At 39.5% G+C, this 24,995-nt stretch overlaps 1 protein-coding gene across 1 annotated transcript in view; it reads right to left on the bottom strand.

The window, feature by feature from the left end:
* Positions 1–24,995, bottom strand: part of LOC139696260 (venom protease-like) — a 79,256-nt gene that overhangs the window by 14,772 nt on the left and 39,489 nt on the right. The window contains exon 2 of the mRNA XM_071594946.1: positions 14,508–14,611. Coding sequence (XP_071451047.1) covers positions 14,508–14,601 — 94 coding nt within the window. The 5' untranslated portion in view covers positions 14,602–14,611. The remainder of the gene's footprint in view (positions 1–14,507; positions 14,612–24,995) is intronic.

The following is a 24,995-nucleotide window of genomic DNA, read 5'->3' as shown; positions in this document are numbered from 1 at the left end:
AAATCCTTACAAAATTTCATTTTCAATGGTAAGTTATCCATGGTCTTATTAATTAAAAATTGGCAATTTTCCACAAAATAAAATTTAATGCGACCGGTTTCAATGTAACTACATCATCGGGACCTGACTATGATGGAGTTACATTGAAATTAGTCGCATTAAATTTTATTTAGTGGAAAATTGCCAATTTTTAATTAATCATGATATTCCACCATATATACCACCTGAAACGTCTCTTTTTATTCATGTTCCGTTTCGTCCTGACTTTCCTCCACTCTTGTTGTCTTGCCAAGGAAAGCATTCACGCGTATAGCAGTGTAAGAGTATGTTAGGCCTGTGATTTATTTGCATGGACTATCTCATTTGACCCATTTGGATGTTAACATTTAGAAATTCTTTCCATTGTTTTTGTCTTCGCGTCATAAAATATTTATCTCCGGTATCAATAAGCTAAGCATCAACTCATATCACGTCAGCAACGATAAATAAAGCCTCGACTAGCAATTGGATAGTCTACGTATGTAAAATGTAAATGGTAAATATACTAATGTTTATTACTGAGTCAATCACACAGAAGGAATGCCTTTTGCCTTATACTAATTCTGCTCGAATTAGTTATAAATCCCTTCCCACCATCCAAAAGGTGCATTCCCGTCCTCCGGCTTCCTTATTTATCTAAAACTCTCTTGTATTCCAATGGTCTCATTTTTTCATTATTTCTCAAAATCCACTTCATCTACCTCTTTTGACTTCTCCGTAATACTCCGGAAACTTCCTCTAATAATATTGGACCGTCCTAACTCGTCTATTATGTCAACTCTCCCTTCACCTGTCAAAACAATATTCTGTTTGAGTACCGTGGTAGGTATTAAACAGATTAAGATGGAAGTGTGATCACAAACACTAGTCGAATGGATAATTAGTGGGTTCCAGACCGGCATGTGGTAGTGGGGTTGATTTAATTGAATGTCGTTAACTTTGCTCTATTGTTTACGATATATGATTGCCCGCCCACAAGGTTAATCATCAACAATTATACTTGTAGGTATGCCTAATTGATATTTTCCAATATTATCTTAACTGATTCACCAAAGAGGGGAAATGGGAGGGCAGGAAATGATGAGGCAAGCATTGAAGTGATAATTATGTCGCATTGATTTGTCGATTGCTATTTCGCATTTTTAAATACGTGTCCTTTGGATGTTATCAATTCGAAGTTTATTGAGACAGGCGAGGGAAAGTGATATAAAATATCATTTTTTTCCTCTTGCGATAAGGGATCAAAAGAAATCGGATGACTGCAAAGACGGCGTTAGGGGAAAATCTGTCCTAAGGGGCCTAGGACGTTTTTATTATTTCATCTAACCCATATTTTATTGTTATTCTTCATGCCAGCAGCTCATCTTGCACGAGTAGAGAAGTATTTTTCACGTTGATACCGTAGTTCATGCAGCTTTGGTAACGCTCCTTTCCATTATTTGAAGTATCAGAGCTCACTTAGAATTATTCCTAATGGTTTTGAAAAAATATTCATTCGGGGAAGAGAGATGAGTTTCCTTCCCCTTGCATCTTTATGTTCCCCACGGAAAGTTCTGGAAAGCAGAAAATAGTGGGTATTATTTTCGCTTATGTCATTCACAACCGTGGCCTGGGATCCTTCCAAGGCCCATTTGAGGGTAGCAACCGAATGCTCTGTTCTAATGATGCCACCAGGCAAATGGAATTGGTGAAATGCGATCGAAAGGATCATTTAGGACATGCATAAAGTGGGGCTCGTTGTGTGACTCAGAGTTTTGGTATTTGAAGAAATAGTTTGGGTGTCGTACAGGGCGTGTGAGAGACGGCCATGGAGCTGGGCGGAAAAATATGTATGATCTTTTAATAGTGGAAGGCAAAGGGAGAAGGATTACATATGTTATTGGGGAGAGAAAGAGAAGGAGAAGAAATCTATGAAGAAGGTTTTATCCGTCGGATGTGTGTCGTAACATGACATCTAAGGGACGATGGATATATCTTCAATAAAAACATTTTTGTATATATGGGGGGTGGGTACTCCAGTTTTTATTATCTAAATACTAACTAATTAAGGCTTACAATAAGTTTTACGTTACCCTTGGGAAAAAAATTCTTCAAAGCGGTTAGGTGTATACAGTAAAATTATATATCTAATCGTAAAAATGAAATATATTTGAATCAATTTCTTCATATAAAACCAACTTAAGCCTTACAAAGCTTCTGAAATGTCCGTTAAAGGCACTTTTAATTGTTAAGTATTGAGCTGAAATATATAGCGATTTACAAAAGATGAAAGGTTGATTTATTCGATTGATGTTTTATTAATGGGGAACGAACTATTGAGTTTTTCAAGTGTAAAAGGGGAACATAGATAAAGAAGTCTAACAGATATAATACATGTGATGATTATACTTCGATTGTGATATAATGTGAGCGGGCACATATTTTTATAACTCGAAAATTTCTAAATCAAAGAGAGCGTCACGAGAGCGGCAGAGAAAGTCACGAAATGGATTTTTCGTCTGGGAGGAAAATAGTAAATTAGCACGTGCACACACTAATTAGCAGCTGCAAATGTGAATTGGCGTCTTAAGCCCTTCCATAAGAGGTTGCTCAGCTCGTAAACGCTTCGTTGGAAAATCGATAGTTCCCGGCCTCCCCCACCATCGCAACTAAATTCTGCGCTTCCCTCTATTAATTCAACGAACTAAATCCATCGGAGTCACTTTGCCGCCCGGAATATGGGTCACGAAGAATGTTTTGTTCACGTCCACTTAACCTCACTTGCCATGCCGGATTACACAAAGCACACGGTTGCAAACAATATGCCTGGAACATGAGTACTGCGCGGTTCTTTCAGAGAACTCGACCGTAAGAGCAGAGCAAACCGGCGTCGAATGATAAATGTTTTCGCGAGTGATTTTTGGTAGTGGCTCACGCGGAATATCACGCAGCGTGGGTTTATGAAGCTCAATTTTTTCCGAATTTGGCTGTCTGCTTTTCTAGAAGAGTTTTTCTCTTTGAGCAGCAGAATTAATAGCGATGGAAGAAGCGAGAGGAGTATATAGTAAGCGGAATAGAAATGGCGAAGGGTTTCTGTCAGAAGATACAAATACTTACGGCCAATAATACTAGTGTAGACATAAGAAAGCGAGCAGTTCAAACTTATGAATGGAGTATAATTTTCTACAAATGTGAAACTTGAACTTGCAGATTCGGAGCTGTAGGGAAAAGATGATGTGGAGGCGATATGAATGTGATGTAGAAGAATGCCGATAATGAAATGTAAAGACAGAGTAAATATCGATAATGAAGTTCTTCAAAAAGCGAGTGAAGAGGTAACCTTATGGAGGGCACTATCAAGAAGATGATGGGAATTGAATGGACACATCCAGAGACACGATAGCTTACCGGAGAGCATAATAAGGGAACGTGGATGGGAAGAAGAATAGAAGGCCAAGGATGAATTACGAGAAGCAGGTGATGGAAAATGTCGGTATGAGGAATGAATGAAGTGATTTTTTTTAAGACAATTACAAACACCCAAGCCTTAGGTGTAGGAAAATCCACCTAGGCAGGAATCGGACCCGAGACCTCGGGGTTGGCAGGAGAGGACGTTATCCTCGGCAAAGAAGGGGATATGTAGGTTGAAGAGCAGTGGCAACTTCTGTTGATCGTATCCTGTATCAAATATTGAGCCAATGGGTAAATGCAGCTCATTGTGATTCATGACAATCGTACCTGCGAAGGCCGTTCGACTTTTCGACAAAATCTCTAGGAAAGGGCGTGAAATAAAATTTTCCGAAATATTGCATTGCTTTCGTCATAAAAAATGAAGTATTTTTTCAGACAGCGGTTCCAGAAGATAAGAGAGACTATGTGAATCATAAATTTGAAATAAAAAATATTATGCATCTCGTTTGTATGCTTGTTACAATCTCTTAATGTTATTTTGTGAAAAATAAAGGTTTTTTTCCATTAGCAAGCATATGAAGAAGCTATCAATTAAATATGAATCCTGCCATAGAAGCCAGAAATATTTCACATCTCATTTCTTTGTTTGTTCAAGCCTCCAAAAGGTACCTTATTTAAATGGAAACGAGGCTAGGTTTTGAATTCATTGGCTTTTTACCTGAGGAACATCACGCTTGCGTGACGTGGAGACTGAAATATCGTGCACCTCATCGTGCTGTTGGACCTCATTGCGATGCGAGGGGCATCCCTTCCTCGTGAAGTAGGCAGACGAATCACGGTCAGGGGGGGGATGTGGACGGGGGAAGGCGGTGGCGATGAGGGGTTGGCTACCGAACACTGATCTTGGCAAGCAATGGCCGTGAATCCTTATTTGAACAGTCAACGTGCTCTCGTGCCAGATAGAGTGGATTGGAATGGCGACCTTTACCCTGAATGAATGCCCATTTATATTACTGGCCTTCCGCGAATGTTTGAAGTGTTCTTAAAAACTGCGGATTTGCAATTTTTTTGTATTTTTTCACCTGGCAACTGATGCCGTGGGGAATGCTTAGATGCGGCATGAATTTCAAGCGTTTTTGTTCTACCGAAGGCATCGGTGGTTTCAAGGCCTGGAGGAAGCTTGTAGCATTGGGCGTTTAAACATTGCGTTGTGTTGAACTGCTGACTGATTGATTTATCCTCTTATTATATCAAAGGTAAAGTCGTTAAATCATTTTTTCACCCCTCCCTTCCCGCATTGTACAATTGGTAAACCGATTGGCAAAAAAATTGTGTACATTTTGTGCGTGTGCCATTTTTGTGACAAATGCCATATCCAATTAGTAATTAAAATTCAATAGATGCTGGCTGAATAGAATCTTAGACATTCGTTGTACGTAATCACTCGGTTGTACGTAATCATTACATCAGGTTAACATCGAAGCTCATCACCCATTTACCCTAATAGATGTAATTTTTCTGTGCGTTTAAAAATATCCACATGTTATCGAGGAAGTGGATTTAAAGAAATTACTCAATCCCGAAAGTGTACAACGTCCAAAATTTTCCTGATTTGTACCCTTTAAAAGTGTACATTTGACGCTTTATTTTCTTGATATATTTTGTATTATTTTAGCAATTCTAATTGAAGCCATCAATACGCGACCGACGAACGATATTGCGAACCATTTTAATAATTCAAATGAGGTAATTGAGACTCGCTTTATGGATCGTTTAATCAGTATTTTTCACATATTCACCGAGCGGCGATTTTTGCATGATTTAATTTTTAGAAAGAAAAATTAAACCGCATAAGGCAATCAGTTGAATGAAGTGAAAGGCACTGTGTACGATATTCTTTCACTAACCTTTAATTTAGGTGCGAGGTTTCAACGTGTAGGAATCATCTTTAGCTAAAATCCTAATAAGAAGGGAAAATCTACTCTCGTAAAAACCTCTACCTGAAGATGATGGCTTTGAGTTAAAACGAGCCATACCTGTAGGTCCCTAAATAAAATTTCAGTTGAAGATTACATTCTGTTTCTCATTTCATGAACGTGATACTGCTCATAGCCGAGCCATAAAAATCAAGCGCCATCAAGTGAAAGATCAGTTCTCATCTTCGACCACAAAAAGACAAAATGAAAGAAGTTACCTAGAAACTAGTTTGTGCCACTTTTAATTTTTTCGTTGATAAATTCTGGTGGTCCTGTAGCACTATTTTAATTCCATTAACTATATTCTTCATGCTCGGAAGGCTATGAGAATTAAAATGGACTCTTAGCATCATCAATAGCAAAAGAACTTCATTTGTTTAACATATTCTCGCTCACATGCCACGTACTTTGGTGAGCGAACGCTTAATCATTGGAAATTCCATCTTAAAAGCTACCCATGGCGCTCCTTAGAAGAGTTAGAAAATATTTATTTTATTGACTCATTTAAAGTCCGCAGTCTCTTCATTGCCGTCGAGATATGTTCTTTGAAAGATCATTTGGAAGGTGTAGGAGCGTGCGTAGGCGTTAGAGCTTGTGAAGCCACGTGGAAATATGCCTCTTATCCATCTCTTGCCCGTGGGATGAGTGAATCCACTTTCCTTTTCTTCAAATTTCTTCCAACTACTCTCTCCCTTCCCCTACCATGCTTAGATCTTCAATTTTCCTTCTTTTCGTCTATTGTTTTTTTTTTCAATTCTTTTCCAAATTTAATGCTATGTAAGCTCTTGCCTCGTCACCCAAATGCCCGATCCGTACAAAACTACGCTTCATACTTTGGTTTTCACTATTGTTTTCTAAATCTTTAGTTATGGTTCTTGTCATCAATTCCTTTCTCTTTGTAAATGCTTCTTCGCCCAAAGCAGTAATACTTCTTTTAATATCTTTACTACTTTGCCCACCTTAAACACTTCCAAGAAAAATGTACCGTTCTACCTATTCTAGTTTATCACTCCCAACTGTTATGGTTACCTTAGCCATCCTATTTCTTGAATATCTTATCGCTTTCCTTTGATTATTTATTCTCACCTGTCACACTGATTCTATAGTGAGCAAAGTAATTATTGTAACCCTTTGATTGACTGTCAAACTAATTCTTGAGTTCCCCACCTACTTCAACTCATGCATCCTTCAAATGCCTCTCATTTAATCGGCGAATATGTTGAAAATCACGGTTGATAATGAACAGCCCTATCTCATAGATATCTTACTGCCCTACCCTACCCATGTCGACCCTCCAACCGCCACGCCTGCCGATGTCTTCTATTCCTTCAGTCTACCTTATCTACATTTATCTTCTGTAAAATGTTTATTAAATGTGTTGTGTTTACTTTGTCGAAATCCTTCGCCATATCCACGAAGCATTGAAATATATCTGACGATTTTTCTCATCTTCTTCGAAATAAAGGAACGCTTCCATCTGTTCTGGTTTGTCCCACAAATGTAATGTTTTTCTTAGCCTTCCTATTTAATGAGAGTAGCATTAAATCCATTTTATTATGATTAATACTCATCCCATACCGGGGATCGAGATGGTACGGGGGCTGACGTACTGGCTTTCCTCCCAGAGGGTCCGGGTTCAAATCCCGGCGGTGTATTGAATATTTTTCATAGGTATCTCGATCCCTACTTGAGGTGCTTTGTGGAGGGCACTTTGAGTGAGTACGCCGCCCGTCGGATGGGACGTTAAGTTGCGGACCCCTTGGCGCCTTACGTTAAGAATAGGCTAATGCCGACGTCGGGTTTCTCTCCACACTTCATCTTTTCCTGTCCATCCCCTATGGCACAATTGATCTCAGCTGTCGGTCGCCTCCCCTAAATACTACTACTACTCATCCCATACCTACCAAACATTCTGTAATGTCCTAAGCAATGATCAAATCCCCGACTGATTGTCTAACTAACGCGTGATCATCCACACGTCTGATTTGGTGAGCTCCCTCCTTAAAGTATTCATTCATTAATTGGAATGCTTTCGGAAGATATCCTGGATTGAATTTGTTTGTTTTCATTTTCTCTTCAGTGTTAAGGTATCCAGCTCGAATGAAGGCCTGTCATCGGGAGGTGCTCATAACGCTTTATTTCGCTGTACGTGTACTACTTTACATGTTTAGCTTGGATTATTGAATATCTGTTTTGGTTTTTATTTTCAATTTGCTCTTGGCGCTTTTTTCCCTCTCGACCCCAAATGCCAAGTTTATTAAGGAATCCCTATCCGGTCGTGAGGAAATTCCATAGTCGCGGCGGAAATCGATCTCCCAAATGTATGCCCGAAAAGATGCTGAACGATAATGAAATCCTTTGATGGAGCCTCTGATTTCGGTATCCTTAACTTGAATAGCTTCGCCCGTCTATGTTCTTTTTTTCCCCCAAGAGAAATAGGATGAAATTCTCGTTCTTGATGTTAAAATCCCGAGGACTTGGGAAAAGAGGTCATCGAAGCACAGAGTTGGCTTGCGGTGGAATGAATTCCTAGATCAATTGAGAGAATGGAAAGACATGGTGTGTGTGTGTGTGTTAAGAGAGAGAGAGAGAGAGAGAGAGAGAGGGGAAAATTAATACATTTTAAAATGTCAGGACATGTTCGCTGTTTTTTGTTGTGATTCACATATTCACATTATGACTCACTTAGTGATGAACCAAAACCTCATTACGTGTTGCATGGAAGAGAAGGTTTGTCATAAATTCAACGCTCGGAACTGGCGTGATTTAGCTCTTTCTCTGCAATCTTGATATCGCGTTTGATACATGGAACTCCAGATTCGCAATGGCACTCGATAATTCCCAAAGTACATTGGGTGTGGCATAAAATACAGAAAATATATTGTCCAAGAGTACTTACAATTTTCCTGATTTCCGGGAGTTTTACCCGTTATGCCCCTTTTTTCGGCTTTAAGATTAATTTCTTTCTTCGACGTTTCGCGTCCTTCGCTGGTCATATGATCAGGAAGTTTGTTTTATTTAAGCCCAATTAGACGTACTTCTAGATGATGTGGCCAGCACTGTACTCGTAGCGATGGAGAAAGAAATAAATAGCACACAGGAAACCGAAGTCTCCCAAGCGTTGTGATCTTGGGCTTCCAGGAGAGGAGTACCTCTAAAAACCAATACTTGCTCCTAAATTCGAAAATGCAATTCAAGTCGTGTTATGAGTTGTAAGGTCAACACTCTCATTTCTTATACGCTGAGGACTGTGAAACCGAGTTCAAATCCCGGTGGTAGCAAAATATTTCAGATATATCCTGATTCGTACTTGGTGCCCGGTGCTTGGTAGAAACCATTGGCAACGACTTGGGTGCCATTGCGTGCAGATCGCAATCTTATATTGGTTTAATATCTTATTGGTTCAAATATAGAAACATAAAGGAGTAGTAAGGACGTGATGTAATACTGTTTCGACCTTAATATCTCGAAGAAATAGGTCTGTTGTAGGATCACATACCCGTCTGTAATTTGTTGTAGTTCTCATTCTACGTTGCCATTTTCTAACGACAATAACCTCATGTAGTCCCGGAAGTAATTATAAAAAAAACAGTTTATAGACACAAAATAATCCATACTGTGGCATCATTACATTTATTTGGTGATTTAGTGTTCTAATTAATGGTCAATGAGAAATTATCACTCGGTACATGCTCCTACTTTTCAAAGTACCCAGGTGTTTTGGTATTAAATAAACCATTTGACTTGCAAATTTTTATATTCGCGTAAAAATTCAGTTTCGCCCATTATACGTATTTTGGTGATTGTGCTAATCTCCTTAATTCCAATCATAAAATTAAGCTTTTCTTAGAGCGTTGGATGTAATGACTACTTCCTTCTTATTCAAAATGGCATGAAAATGATGAACCGATGTCCTAAGTAAGCCCTTTTCCTTAGTGCACACCTAGTTATCTTTGTTCTCACCACGTTATCAGGTTAATAAATGGTACGTTCACACATTATTTCAATGTAAATTTATTCTTTCCTAAACCTCAGTTAACTCGAGGTAAGCATCAGATCGTATTAATCTATGAATTAGTTTGGCTGAAATGTTGTGGCTTGTTGGTTACAATACCATTGGAAATTATAATTCCTATCCCCAGGGACTTATTTATTTGTGAATCTAGAACACCGAGTTATTTTTAATCAGTCAACAAGGATTTGTTCATCGGTATCCTTGGCGCTTAGAGTTCAGGCATCACAATTCAGTGTATTTTAAAGATTTCTCTTTTGCATCAGATAGGAATCCAGACGGAATGTAATCATAACCGAAATTTGAGCCTCTAATTATAGATGTTATTTTACAAAACATGACCTACCCACACTTAAACGTATTTATTCAAACTGGAATATTGTGCCTTTATAGAGAAAAATTGTGGCATTTTGTTAAAACGGTGGATTATTTGAAAAACAATGAATTAGCTGAAAATAGAATACTTTGAAATTCTCAAAACTTCTCAGGTAAAGCCAGAATGATCAACCCGGAGTATGGTTTTAAATATTAAGGGAGAGCTCACCTTGTTAGATGTTAAAGGGCGTGAAATTCGTCCATTGAGTGTAGGGAGGGGTCAGTTTCTTTTAGTTGTACCATCCCAGCATACCCTAATGATGAAATTACTTGAGTGAAACTGGGAGTGTGGAGAGGCATCACGCGGATTTGAATCCCGGGATCTCCAGCCATTAGTCGCTTATACTCTCTCTACACCCAGGAATCTCAGAGAAGGTGAATAAATCTTGTACGGGTTACCATTAATAGTGATTGTGGAATAACACGACGTTAAATATATTCTGGTATGCACGCCCACTTGGCACACAACGGCAGCATTATCTGTTGATGGATTCCGCGGTCACGTTCAACAATCAGTCGGGAAGTAATGGAACGAAAGAGATCAGTGAAGGGCTTCCAACGTCGAGGGACCGAGGTCAAACCTCGTCCCTCGCGGTAGAATTTTTAGTTTCTGATATTGTTTTAGTTTTATTTCCGATTACTGTTTGGGTGTCGAATGATGATCACGTGATAGTGGTTCCGTCGGGAAGGACGATATACCGTATTTCTCTTTTGACAACTCAAAAAGAATGGGGCAACATCCTAGTTTTTCCCCTGTCTTCCTTAAAATTTCTATCTATCGTTCACTTATCCAAAGAATGATGCCATTGGTTTCAGTTTGTCATTCGTCTAACTTAACATGTTCTTCTCTCACCGAAAACGGCGAATCCTTATCCTTAATGGAAATTTGAGTTCCCAAAACCTTTGGTAAAGTTAATGGAATATTTTCAATGAAGCACGGTTTTGGATCAATTCGCACATGGGCGTATTCAGCACCCCATAGTCGGTTTCAGAGTTAGTTACAATGCCACAAGCAGAGTTTCGGATCCGACAGGGAAAGAATGTGATTTTTATTTATTATTTGCATCGAGAATCTATAAATCATAAGTTCATTAAGAATTTATTGAATTATCCGAGTATTTAGCCGTCGCCAGCGCTGTAACTATACTGATGATATTTTTGGACTTTTAGGAAATATTGGTTTTCCAAAATAAGTTAGTATAGCATTAGATTTGCTACAAAGTTATCAGTTTAGGGTGGACTCCTTCGCGTTATTAGAACTTAATACGATATAAGTAGTCAATTAAATTGATTTTCGCGCGGATAATGCAACAGGAAATTCATATTGAGAGCCAACAATTTATTTTCACTCCAAATCATTTTATTTTTATAGCCATAATTCTACTCCTAAATTTTTATTAAGGAATTCCTTCAAATGGTCATAGTGTTTAAGTCACATGAAAAATAATACTGTGCTTAGTTCATAAATACGAGATCAGTCATGAAAATAGCTCAATAATAAATTCCATTTTGAGTCATTCTTTATTCAATTAGAACAGTCGTGCCTTTATCTTTTTCCTATCCAGAGATGAGATACTTTGTTATCTCAGGGGAGAATATAGTTATATAGAGTGCTGGCTCACTACTGCATAAATGGTCGTGAGAATTAGGTTTGACATTGGATGAAAGAATATATTGCAGTCACAAGAAAAAGAATAACTGAGACAGTTTTCGATATAATTTTTGAAATTTGAACACCCATTTGCTTTAAGCGCATAATTTTCGCCATTCCTGACTTTTGTGTCTCCTTTTCATACTGAAATATGGACATAATTGAATGGTATTAACAACATTTAAAATGTAAAAATAGATAGAAATTCATGGCTAAACCCTAAAGTTCAAGTTATGTATTATGTTCTCCATGAACTTAGTGTATGTATTTCTATGAAGATGATCATTCTAGTGAATTTTAAGAAGGAATTATTTCAAATCTTCATTGTGTTTAAGTCAACGGAAAATATAAATCAGAGCCAAATACATACCTACATATGAGTCAAGTATACATATACAAAGATTTTGACTCCTTGAATTACAAATGTCTTCATTTAAAGATGAAAAGTGAAGCTGTTGATAAAGGAGTAATAATATTACGTCGTTAAACGTATGCTGATTGTAATTTTTAGTCCGTTGCCGTCAAAAACGGAAAATTCTCGGGAGGATTAGCAACGTTTGAGATAAAAACAGGACTGGAACGGGAAATCAGGACTGTGGACGGAACGCACCAAACTTATTTGCGCAACTAATATTGCTATGTTATCATGTGTTTGCACATCATCGTTCTCAAACTCTTCGGATGGATTTTATGCCAGTTCTCACAACCTTGCATATTTACGCGAGCCAAGAGGAACGTGGATTGCCGCATTCAACGCGTGGTGTTTACTAGCCCTTTCACAGGCGCCATCTCTTCCGCGACGATTTGCCCTCAAGTAGTTACGTCACCCTCTTTCGTCCGCGTCGGGATGTATTATAGCGTTCGCCCCGGCCGGCGCGCATGCATTTCCCGCGACGTGGTTTCACTCACGTCGTGTGTCCCGGAGACGATGTGTTCGTGTTGTTTTCGCTCCCATGCTTCACATCGGTGGGTGGGTCTTACGAAATCCGACGACAGACCCCGAAAGCGATTTAACAACTCCTCCGCCCTTGACCTTGCTCAACGTAAATTACCCGCGGGATCGCCACTGGATATAGGCACGATTGTTTTCTATTTGTCCTTTCGCGGATGAGAAGTTTTTGCCTCTTCCCTGGCTCGCTACCATGAAATGGTTGACATTGCGAGTATAACGGTTGCATGACAACCTCAACGCAAAAAATTAGCTTGCTCATGACGGTGCGGTGCGGCTTTGCACACTTTAAATATTCATTCTTCATTTCATACATGTGTGTATGTGAATATATATATATATATATAAAATATACATACATATATATATATATATATATATATATATATATATATATATATATAGCGCACACACACATACATATTTTATATATATATGCGGGTCGCGGTAGTTCAGTGGGTAGAGCGTTGAACTACTGACCGGAGGGTCCCGGGTTCGATTCCCGGGCAAATCTCTGGGCACCTGCAGCTCTACCCAAGCTATGTGATTTTTCGGGTACCAGATCTTCCTGGGAACCATAACCGGCACAGGGAAAGGAACTAGCCCCCTACCCTGATGTGTGAATTTTCACACGCCGTATAGGGATTAGTACTGGGTGAACTCTACCATCACCTACCAAACCGACCTCCGGGTTGATTACGGTGTTTATGGTTTATATATATAAAAATGTGTGTGTGTGTACGTATTTACATAAACACGGGTGAAGCTGAGGGTTCACAGAGGTCTCCGGTAATCGATCCTGGGCCATCCGGTCAGTAGGACAACTCTTAACCCACTGTATTACAACATCGCTTGTATATGTACGCACACAATACTCGTAGTTTACTCACTATTCATGAGCACTTAAATTGGTTCTATTATAAACTCATTATAAGGAATATAGAAACAAGGACGTTTCGGGGCCAGGAGAGGGATCGAAATCCATTCTTCATCAACAGAAGATGAATAAATTGAAAATTTAGTTCTATTTTGTGTGGTACATGGAAGAAATGGGGATGTGTGGGTCTTTTAGGGAAGAAAATGTAGCTATCAACCTTGGAATTGAAAGATAAGCTATTGGTGTACGTAATAACTTCGAGTCTTCCAAGAAGACATATTATTTAACATTATTTTCAACGGAGCAAAATCGTTTTAAAAAATCGATGAAATGAGATCTTGACGTAGAGTCAATATTCAAGCAAGATGCATGGACTTGAAAACAGTCATGATATATTTCAACTATCATGCTTTAGTCAATACATTCATGAGCATAACTAATTTTCGACCACGCCAAAAATTTGTGCTGTAATACTATTCAATAGGAGTTTCCGGGTGCTGAGATACGATTTGTTCCTATTCGCGAAGGAATAATGACTGTAATAATACTTATACTCTCTTAAGTGTTTCAATTCATGACAAAACAGTGTCCATCGTTATTACTATTCAAGACTTATCTGCTAAAAAATATCTCAGAAGCCAAACCTCGTAGGTAATCAAAGGTAATTAATGAAATTTTATTTTCCATTCAGCCTAAATTTTATGAGCTAAATATTTTTTGTATATTCCGTTCGTGATTCACAAACACCCTGATTTGTGTTATCAAAGGGAATAAAATGATCAAGTCGGTTCAACATATGTTTTTGGCCAGCTCTCCTCTATCTATTGTGTTACATGAGTTCAGTTGAAGTTAATTTTTTTAAATAAGCATAACGTATTATAAACTGGTATTCGCACCAATAATGTACATGTTCGTGAGAATAGTATTCCTTCAGAAATGATAAAGGAAATGTTAGCAAGACTTCTTTAAAGTCATGTCTACTCTCATTATTAAAGCCGTTGAACGTCGAAACAGAAAATTCACTGGGCTTTGCAACGGTCGGGCGAAAGTTTGCGTTCGGATTGCTTGCTTTCAGAGCGTCTAGGTACTCTACGAAATTCGACTCACGGCTCGTCCTTCGTGTTGCTCGTCCCGCGACGTGAAGGGAATGAATCAGGGGGCGGGGACGAAGCAGGTGGGGATTTCCAGCGGTTCCCCCTGCGGTTTAAGGGACTTGCGCGGCATGCGCAATTACTTACATTGGCGGTTGTATCGGTACGGCCTCTGTAGATTCGCTCCACAGAAGAGTGCAGCTAGCAGGCAGATTCTCAGGAGGGACCCGCCGGATTCCATGCTGTGACACCTGTTAGGGAAAAAATGGAGAGAGCGTGTTAAAACTCGGAAATGCACTTTGACCTCAGTTCACACACTTGCATGTATGCATTTACAAGGGACAATGGTTTACTGTAGCAGGTTGAACAACATGGAAGCACTAAACTGGAAAGCCGGTGAACAGCTGGTGCGAAATTTCAGCAAAATTTTGGCTCGAGAAATTGAAATGTTTACTGATTGACTCTTTATTTATTTGCGTATTCCAAATAAGAATTATGATAACGCTATGCATTTATTTATTTCCGTATGAAATTTATTAGAAGTAGGTTTTTGACGGTACCTACCGATTATTCTAAGTTCTACTTATCACGACTACTTCCTCGTTGTTTGCACTACATTATGCCTTTCTTGTTAAATGTATAAATGAATTTAATTCAAAACTACTAAGTTCTCAAAACTTATATAACATCTACGTCGAAAGGCTAATTTAATTAAGATGTTCGAGCATTTTTGAAAATACGAGGTAAATAACTTCAGTAACAATTATAATGAAACAAAGGTTTCGACCTGCAAATATGTTTCATAGGTAAGGATACAGCTCACGTCGTGCTTATTCTTAATATGCGCAAAATTTGCAACTTCAGGGTGAGAACTGTAGTTTTTCCTCAGTTCCACACGGGGAAAATTTTCTTGAAAGTTTGATGATACCCAGGAAATCACCAAGTTTGTATCTAGCTAATGTTTCAGGAGTATCATCCGATTTTTTTAAGCTGAAACCCTCAGTTATTTATACCTCAGAGCTCATATTTCACTTTAATCAATAACTGCAATGTGATAGCAAACAAAATGCATAATTACGCATCTACCGATAATACTTAAAAAAAGACAAACACAATGTATACCTCATGGTGAAAATAAGTCGATCTTTAACGTAATTGTATGCATACGCGATCATAACCACCAGTAGATGGCATGATCCCATTCTGTGCTAGGAGTAACACATATGTGAATTAAAAGTCAGCATAATGATTGATAGATTCCCAAGGTAGCTTTTCTGTTGATTCATTGCTTGCTGCTAAAATATGATCGCTTGAATTTGGATTTAATGGAGAAAAGAACTTGCGCACCTAATAATATACCTAAACGAAATCTTCGATTGAAGTTTTTTTCGTAAATATTCATGTTTCCTTTCCACAACATTCTCAGTAGGAAGGACGAAATTTTGTCTTTAAAAAAATTCTTACTACGCTGCAGGAAATCCAGAAAAAAAATTTACGGAGATTATTCAAACGATAGACGAAACATTTTTTGCGCCGTTCATGAATTATACGCCATTCGACGCAGTACTTTGGCGACGGATAGGCTCATCCCTATGGTGCTATTCAGCGAGAGTCGATCTCAGTTGATTTACCGACTCTCGGCACGTGCGAGCGTGTGAAGAATACGACCGCGGCCGACAAGCGTTTTAACGATCCCAGTAGTCAGCGCTTTGCGGCCTGCGGCGCTCGTTTCGGTAAATACCATCTACTAGGTCCGAACTGACTAGCTAAAACGTGCCCTTTCATAATCTACCGCCACCCCTCATAAAGAAAACACCCACATTGAGTATTATTTTGGCGAGCTTTTTCGTCAATATGTGTTGAAAATAGTGAAATGGGTGACTTACTTATAGCATCTCGGAAATTAAGTGTCGATTGCAGTGAATGAGAACTCGATATTAGTTAGGAGGGGAAGCAGAATTCCACATGAATTTTGGGTAGCGCTAAATCTAATACGGCCTCAGAAATGTGACTTTCCAGTTGATTATTCATTGGTAAGCACCATTGTACAGCGAAATCCTTTACTTTGAGGAAGTGAATTATTTTTTCATATTCAAATCTTGCGGGAACAAATGTATACAGAAGTTTTCGGCAAAGGCACGGACCGTGGACCTAGCAGAGTATTTGATCCGTCCTCTTGAATAAATCTATGGGCACCTCCAATGACAGTACCAGGTACCACTTTATACTGCACTCCGCATATAGAATCCGCAGAACAGTTCGCTAATATAGGACACCCAGAATGTCGATGGATGTCTGTTGTCCACTTTTCTCGCGCATTCTGGCAATGAAACCTTGGCTCATGCAGAACAAATCTATTCAGGGCCTAATAAACTTAAGAAATTTAAGTCCATTTCAGATAAGGATCCCGGTAAAATCGATACCTATTTTTATTCTACGACAATAGAACGCGATGATCGTCCATGCATCTTTCGGATATTTTCTGCTTATCGACCTAGTCTCTGATTAAACATGTGTTATTGTGCAGGCATGTCACGCTTAATTTTTGTCAAAGGAATATACATTTCAAGATAGAACGAAAACGATATCATTTTAACGTCCCGTTTCAAATTCGTTTTGTTTCTTTCGTGTATTGTGGAAAAAAATCATACCTTCCCGTAATGTGGTTTGTTTTTTTTAACGTGGACACGTGCTTCTTCTACGAGAAAGAAAGAGTATCGATTTAGACATTGTATTTTTAGCTAAAAGATAATCTCACAGCGTCAATTGAGTCAAATAAGGAAGCGGCGCCACAAAACTCCTCGCCTCCAAGTCTAAAAATGGAATCATGCCTGCTGGCTTTTAAAGGAAATCGTTGAACGTAAGGAGCAAAGAAAGTTCTTGTAATCGCTAAAATTTTTTTCCTTGATGTCCACGTTATATATTGTACCCGACTTTACCTTGGTTCCCTATTGATTTCGCTTGAAATGTTTTGATACTCAGGTGCTATTCGAATTAAATAAAACGATTAAAAACGCTGTCAGGTTGGTGAGTGGTATAGGACGAACGTATACGACAATAATTCTGTTCTTATCTATTATAGACGCGTCATGTGAAAAAATAACGGTAATGTATGAACTAAGGTATGTACGAAGCTATGGTCCTGGTAACAAGTCTCCCGATTTCAATTCGTATGCAAAACACGCTCAGTTAACTGGTTAAATGTTCGTTTCAGTTCTAATTTCATTTCATCGCTCCTCTTTGTCTATTAAGTTCCATATCCCTCCCGGAAAATACTGTTTTTTTTGGGTGTATCGGCAGGCGATTCTGAAATATATTCTCCCCAACCACGGAACCACATTCCTTATTTTTGAATTAATTTTGAATTTTGAATTTTTAAATTACGCAGACCTGAAGCTGGTTTTTTTGACCGTAGATTGGTCATTCGGAGGCGTGGGAGTTATGTCCAAGGTTACACGGTAGCTTTCGAAAGTAGCGTCTAAAATAAGAACGTGTGTGAGTTCGACAACGTAGACCATAATTGATCGAACGTGATATTTACCTGTATACACAAACAAATGGAGTGAAGATAAAAAAGAGAGATTTGTTCTTGAAATGGTCTAGCGTATACGATGAGAAATAAGTATTAAATAACTTTCCAGATTACATCAGAGATTATTTGAATGAAATTAGTTTATACGGAAAAGGATGTTATTAGCCTTTGTGACTCCGGCGCTATCATGTGTGGACTTCGTATTATGTTTATTTCCTGATCACTATTAGCTTTTGCTATGAATTATAAAAAAATGATAGATATATATGAATGATTGAATTGAATTATGCCATGGAAATTAAATTAATCAGCAATTAATTAATATGGCGTGTAAATTAGCATGTCTCGCATGACCTTTGTCTTGAAACGAATTTTCGCGGGCATGCTGGCGAAAACGTTTAACGGGAGGTATCATTTAAATCCGCAGGCTGGACAAAGATTCCGTCCTTGTTTTTAAGATACGCGTAAGTTTCAACGGCGTTGGTTTTTTTTATACCTGATAAAAATGTTCCGGAACGGGAGAAACTCGACCCTTCACGCCTTCCCTCTGAAAGAAAAGTGATGCGGGAGTCGAGAGCAGCACTCGGTTTAAGTATTTCGCGAAAAAAAATACGCCCCTCCACCTTTTGTCCGTGATGGGGTGGGCGAAGGGGGGTTGAAAGCGAGGTCGGAACGGTGGGAGAGGCTGGGGATGGGTGGGTTTCTCCCCTGGGAAGGGGATGAGGAGATTAAGAGGAGGGGGACTCTGAGTAGCCGGTAGGAGAACAAGTGCAAGGGGAGGAGTGCGGATGTACATATCGTGCGAGGGGAAACCGAGTCCCGCGATTCGGCGAGGCGATCCGCGGAACCGCTTGTCTCCTTCCACGGAGGCCGGTCGGTTGGTGACTTAACGCGTCACGGTTTCTTTCCACTGTTCGTTCGCCCTCTCCCCCCTCCGACCTACCTCAGGGACCAAAACCACGCTAATTTCATGCCGGGAGGGAGGGAATGTGGTCTTGGTGGAAGTCGTCCCCTCATCCCCCTCAATGGAAGGGAGGGAAGCGGTTTAGGGGAAGGTCGTGAATCACCTCTTGTCGAGTCTCTAACGAACGAAAGCGAGTGGATGAATGAACGCCCAAGGGTTGCCAGTTTTTTTTTAACGTGAAACGTCATAAATTTCGGTAAGCCAAGTTGGGGTCATCTCGCTGTGTCCTTAGGTGAATGTATATGTGTGTATATTTATACATATTATATATATATATATATATATATATATATATATATATATATATATATATATATATATATATAAAATTTTCCACTCACACACACACACACATATATTTCTTTATATGCGTGTGTGTGGATATATATATATATATATATATATATATATATATATATATATATATATAGAAAAATATAAACCATAAACACAGTAATCAACCCGAAGGTCGGTTTGGTAGGTTCACCCAGTACTAAGCCCGACGGCGTGTGAAATTTACACATCAGGGTAGGGGGACAGTTCCTTTCCCTGTGCCGGTTATGGATTCCTAGGAAGACCTGGTACCCGGAAAATCACACAGAGCTGCAGGTGCCCAAAGTGCCTTGCCCGGGAATCGAACTCGGGACCCTCTGGTCAGCAGTTCAACGCTCTACCCCCCCTGGACTACCGCCCATCCAGGTGATCCACCCTACCTTCGTAGGGCGAAAGGATACATATACATTGTTAAGTCGTTTAGCTTTTTTGAACCAATATTCCATCGTTTTGATGGTTAAGAATCAACATGGTTTTGATGGTAGCTACCTCTGACAACACTTGTCCTAGACCTCTCTTAGATAATATTTGACGGATTGGACTATTTCGTAGGAAAAAGCGAATTCCATTCCCGAAATGACACAGCTGACTGGTCAGCAGGCTGCATTTAGCGATGATTCTACCCATGTCACTCGTTTAACAAGAATAGAAATTGATGGAGTGATAAGAAAATTTTTTTATCCAAAGTCAAATTCAAGTTGTGTAATATTTTCGTTGGAGCTCAGCCAAAGTGACGGAGGAGCAGTGTTGAGAAACCATATATCTTGCTTTCCACTTGGATTTTCGAAACCGCTGTTCATGAATGGTACTCGAAAACATAAGAGGCCATAATAGGTATGTACTCACTCCTAAATTTAAAAGGAATGCGCCAGTATTCTAAGACGCAATCGCGTTTGTTTGCAAGCTACCTCAAGATTCGTTTTAAGTTTTATGACTATGAGGAATTCGTGATAAACGATCAGTCTTTGAATATTTTGAAATGTTCCTGTTATTTTGCCGTTCATATTGAGCCATTAAAACTATGATGAATGAAAATTACAAGTTTTTTCTCCCAGTGATTGTTTTATAATCGAATCATTTACGATTTTTCATCAATACGAGATTAACTTGAATTTCTTAAATGAAACTTGGCTGAGAAACATTGTGATACGTCATGGCAGGAATAATTCTTTCGGAAATTTTCCCGGGCGTGGCATTTTTGTTCGATTATCATTAAAGAAGTATTCATTAGCATCGCTACCAGTGGAACTCAGTCCTGAAAATCCCCATCGAATATTACCGAGCTATTCCCTAGAGCTCGTCAGCCCAACCACGGCTTGGTATTTCTGAAGAGAGCGCGCGTGTGGGAGAGAGGAAAAGATGGTCTACAAAAGAAATAGAAGTGTGAGTCAAGGTGTTTTCGGGTGCACATAAAAATGCACGGAAGAGGTATATAGTTAGGAGACCGCGAGTTTCATTTCCTGTTCTCTGAAATTTTGGACGGATATTCTGAGACACTATCCGCGGTGCATGTCAACACCATTTTTCAGAAGCTCGTGCTTTCTCTCCGGGATTTCCAGGGATCCGACCTTCGTCTAGTCCATTGATTCTCTGGAGAACGCTTCCCGGCCACCTTCCGCATTCAGGGTCTCAAGAGTGGCGAGACGTGCCCAACGGATCTCCACAAAAAGCGTTTTTCTTAAGGTGGTCGTAAATTTTAGCCATTTCATTAGAAATTTTCAATTTTCAACGTCACACATCGCCGCTATCACGGGCATATGCAAACGGAGGTTAAAGAATAATAAAAACGGCATATATTTTCGGATAATCTTCATTGTTCGTTTTTTACAATGCGAGCATTCCACTTTGGAGCGGCTTCATTTTAATACGATATTAAACCGTAGTTTGTTAATTGGGTATTAATTTTATATTGCCAGACCCGTTTATACGCCAAGTATTTTCGAAAACTGCTGCTCAGATACTAAAGTAGTGAAGCTAATTACCACAGACGCAGAATTAAATATTTGAGCCGCGTAATTAGTTTTCCTGAGGAAATGGACGTACATCTTTTCTTTCAAAAACCTCGCCTACTTTAGCCATTGACTCCGTTAACAGATACTCTCACGGCTTCTCCCGCAGTTTCTTGGAATTTCTTAATGAAATGTTTAAAACCCTCGTTAATCACCTGTTTATAGAAATATCAAATTCACCCTCATTATTGATTAGCATGGTTGTGTTAGTCCATTTGATGTAGCCGTAGTCTACTAACCAGAGGGCCTGGGTTCGATTCTTGCTGACACCTCACGGCACTCTCAACTTCACCCAAGATGTGTGGTTTTTTGGGTTCCAGATATCCCTGGGATACCGCAGGCGACACAGGGGACAGAACTAGCCCACTTCGCCACTCTGAAGTGTGAATTTAACATGCCGGCTGAGTTTACCTCGCACTAAGTCTACCGGCGACCTCGATGGTGGCGGGGTTGCGTCCTCGCCTGCAAACCCAGAGGTCGCGGGTTCGATTCCCGCCTAGTTGGGTTTTTCCTCCACACAGGGATTGGATATTTGTTATTGTCTTTAATGTAATATTCAGGATTTAGGTGTAAAAAGGGAATATGAAGTCCCAATCTCGCCCCAATAAAAGTCGTTAAATAAATAAATTATACCCTAATACGTACGTGGGTAACATAACTCAAATCATGTGTATTCAACCAACCTTCTGATTGATTACCATGTAATAATGAGATATCTGATGACAATTTTTAAAAGAGAAATCTTCAATTTTTATTGAGTTTATTATGAAGACAGGAGAATTAAATTACGAGAATAAATTTCGCGCTTATTGTTTAACATTGCACCCGTGAGTTGAGTGAACCGAATAAAAACAACATAAAGAGAGAACGTTCTATGTATATTTTCAATGTAAAATCTTATTACATGGCACACACAAATTTATTTCGTTTAGTTGTTAATTTTCATTAGATCCCTTATTGTCCCGGACTGACAATACATTGGAATTGTAATAGTCCGTATCACTGGATAGGTCGAAGTAGGTTCAACTCTAAAATAACTGTAAATACCATCGTCCCCGTAATGATTAAATTGGATTAGTTGTTTTTCCTGGCTGGGTATAACGTACTACATCCTGCAGTGTGTATCACCAGTGACATTGTTAATGGGAAGGAAAAAAATGTACCTAATTGACGGTTCATATGCGACATTTGCACCATTGAAAATTATCAAAATTATATGTTCATGCAGACAGTTTTCTTCCGTTTTGCTCGACTTTGATTCGTTAACCAGTGCCGTGAGAATGGTAATGCTTGTTCACTCCACGCCTTTTTGGCTTAATCCGAAGATTATTTATTATTGCTCAAATGCATTAGGTGCGCTATATAGGTGCCAGTCATTGCTTCCAAGGTCGCGTGCGCCGCATTCAGCACAAATAGGATTAGTTCCGAACCGCGTGGAACAATTCACTCCGTAGTTACACTTTGTTTTTCGTCACCACACTCAAATAGCTCTCTCATTGGTAGTTTATGCAGCGTTACGCTATTGTTGTGCATTGCTGCTTCTCCTTTTGCTCTTCTTATTCATGCCTCGGACGTCAAGGAGCACTGCAGAATAATTTAATTTCTTTTTCAAGGTGCAATCTTCGCACTTCATGTTGCTTTATAGACCTCAGTGACGTACTAGCGACCTGAGGAGACTAAAATGACCATTATCGCACCATTTCATCTCTTTCTTTTCCCCTCTTTGCAAACTTACGTTAGGAAATAGTGAGCCGTTGGCTACTGGAGTCGTCCCTCACCCCTCTCCCACTCTCTCTCTGTGCGACCTCCACCGCTCTGGGTCAAGTATAACATGCAGTCTCAGGCGCAATTATCGACCCTACTTTTTGCACGAGTCCCGATCGATTTGAAACTATATATTACGCCGAGTGAGTTATAAGTATGCCTTGTTTATATGCTGCTGTGTTTACTTGCTATCCATCAGCCGTAACTTAGAGGGCAAACTGCTTGATCTCTCCCACACCGCATGCACTTCCAAGTTATCTTCTCGTAATAACTCCCACCATGCAAGATATTATTTTATGGAATATATCGTGCACGGGTAGGTCTTGAAAATTCCATGTCGTAAAAACTATACAGACCGACCGCGGTAATCAATCAACTATGAAATTTGGCTTGATAGGCGAGGGTAAAGCTCACCTCGTACCACTTGTTCTGGGTAAGTCACCTTAAATCCACACGCCGGGGTTAAACACGCACATTAAAGGGGGGCCAGTTCCTTTCCCTGTGCCGCCTGTGGTTTCCCTGGAAGATCTTCTGGTGCCCGAAGAATAATACATTCGCGGCGTCAACTGGTTATGAACCCGGCACCACCGGCCAAAAGGTGAAAAAATCACCCAATAGGTTAAAACACTCTTACTATAATTTTTAGGCATTGTTACGAAGTTGTTACGAGTAATATGCGCTTCCTTCGCTCTAGAATATTCCTCCCCTCTTGAGCCTCCTCATCGCTTTCACTTTCCTTCATGTCATACAAAATGTCGTCCTATTTTCCTCCCTGTTTCATTTTGAACCTATAAATATCCGTTCTTAAAACGTTCTTGGTGCACTTTATCTGTCTTCTTCGAATTTCCATGCATACTTTCTCTCTCTCAACCCAACAAACGCTCCTTTGTATGTATTTCTATCTATTCGGCGAAGTTTTTTTTCCATTAACCCTCACACACTCATATGTAATTCAATCTGTGCTCTTCCATTTTTATCTCTAAGTCAAGTATCTAAGGTACTAGGGATCTCTCCGGAATGTGGATGATATGTGACGTTCTCTTTGGTGATAATGATAAAATTATACCACTAGGCCTGTGTAACTATAGTAGGATTACATAAGTATGATTACATAGATGGACTTAGGGGCCGAATGATTTAAGATGCCACTTTTCTCATGAACAGCAAGGGATCGGAATGACTGCAAGGGGGAGCTGCAAGTGGTGCCACGGAAATAAATATTCTAAACAGTCTAGAACACTGATATTGTTTATCTAATCCTTATTTTATTATTCTTCGTACTAGGAGTTCGTCTCGCTTGCGTAGAGGGGCATTTTACGCTTAGATACCAAAGTACACGTAGATGTTGTAAAAATGATTTCTTCTCTTCAATAGGTCAATCTAGGGACCATATGCCAATGTCAATTCCATTTCCTTTGTAGTTTTCCTCCGATATTGTTTCATATTTTCGCTAATCCTCTTTTTTCTTTTCGGACCACTTTGGGTCTGCTTTTTTCTCTCTCTCTCTTCTTATAGAGACGTTTTAATTTATTATTAGAAGTATTTAGCACATTCATTGTGGTTATTAACATTTAAGAAAAACTAAATCTTGATGTTGCATTCCCAGGTTAAAATCGCGTCCTACTACGCACCCTAGCAGTGGCTTGCAGTGTGCCATGTTGATGAAGATGAGCGAACCAAATTCTCGTGACTCAGGCATTTCCGGTGCTAAGGACGAAGTGTTTACTTCCTTCTAAACCTCCCCGTGAACTGCGAGGGGTCATTCATATGGTTAGGTGCCGCGAGAGATATATTTCGCGAAACTTGACACTTTCGTTTTGGAAAAGCCTCCGGAAATCTGAGAGAGGCGAGTGGGAGTTTATTTAGCGCGGTTCCGAGAAAACCGCGATTCCACTTGCACCCGTTTCGCTCTGCCCGCGCGCCGGATGGATGACTGCAATGCCACCGCGCGGATTGGGCCGGGGAGGGCTTTTCCGCGTGCCGAAAAAATAGTGCGTAGTGCGGTTTTCGCCATAACATACACGCGATTTAAG

Source organism: Hetaerina americana, unplaced genomic scaffold (genome assembly GCF_022747635.1).
Source record: "Hetaerina americana unplaced genomic scaffold, ioHetAmer1.1.p SCAF_7, whole genome shotgun sequence".
Taxonomy (NCBI): domain Eukaryota; kingdom Metazoa; phylum Arthropoda; class Insecta; order Odonata; family Calopterygidae; genus Hetaerina; species Hetaerina americana.
This window is presented reverse-complemented; position numbering and strand designations above follow the sequence as displayed.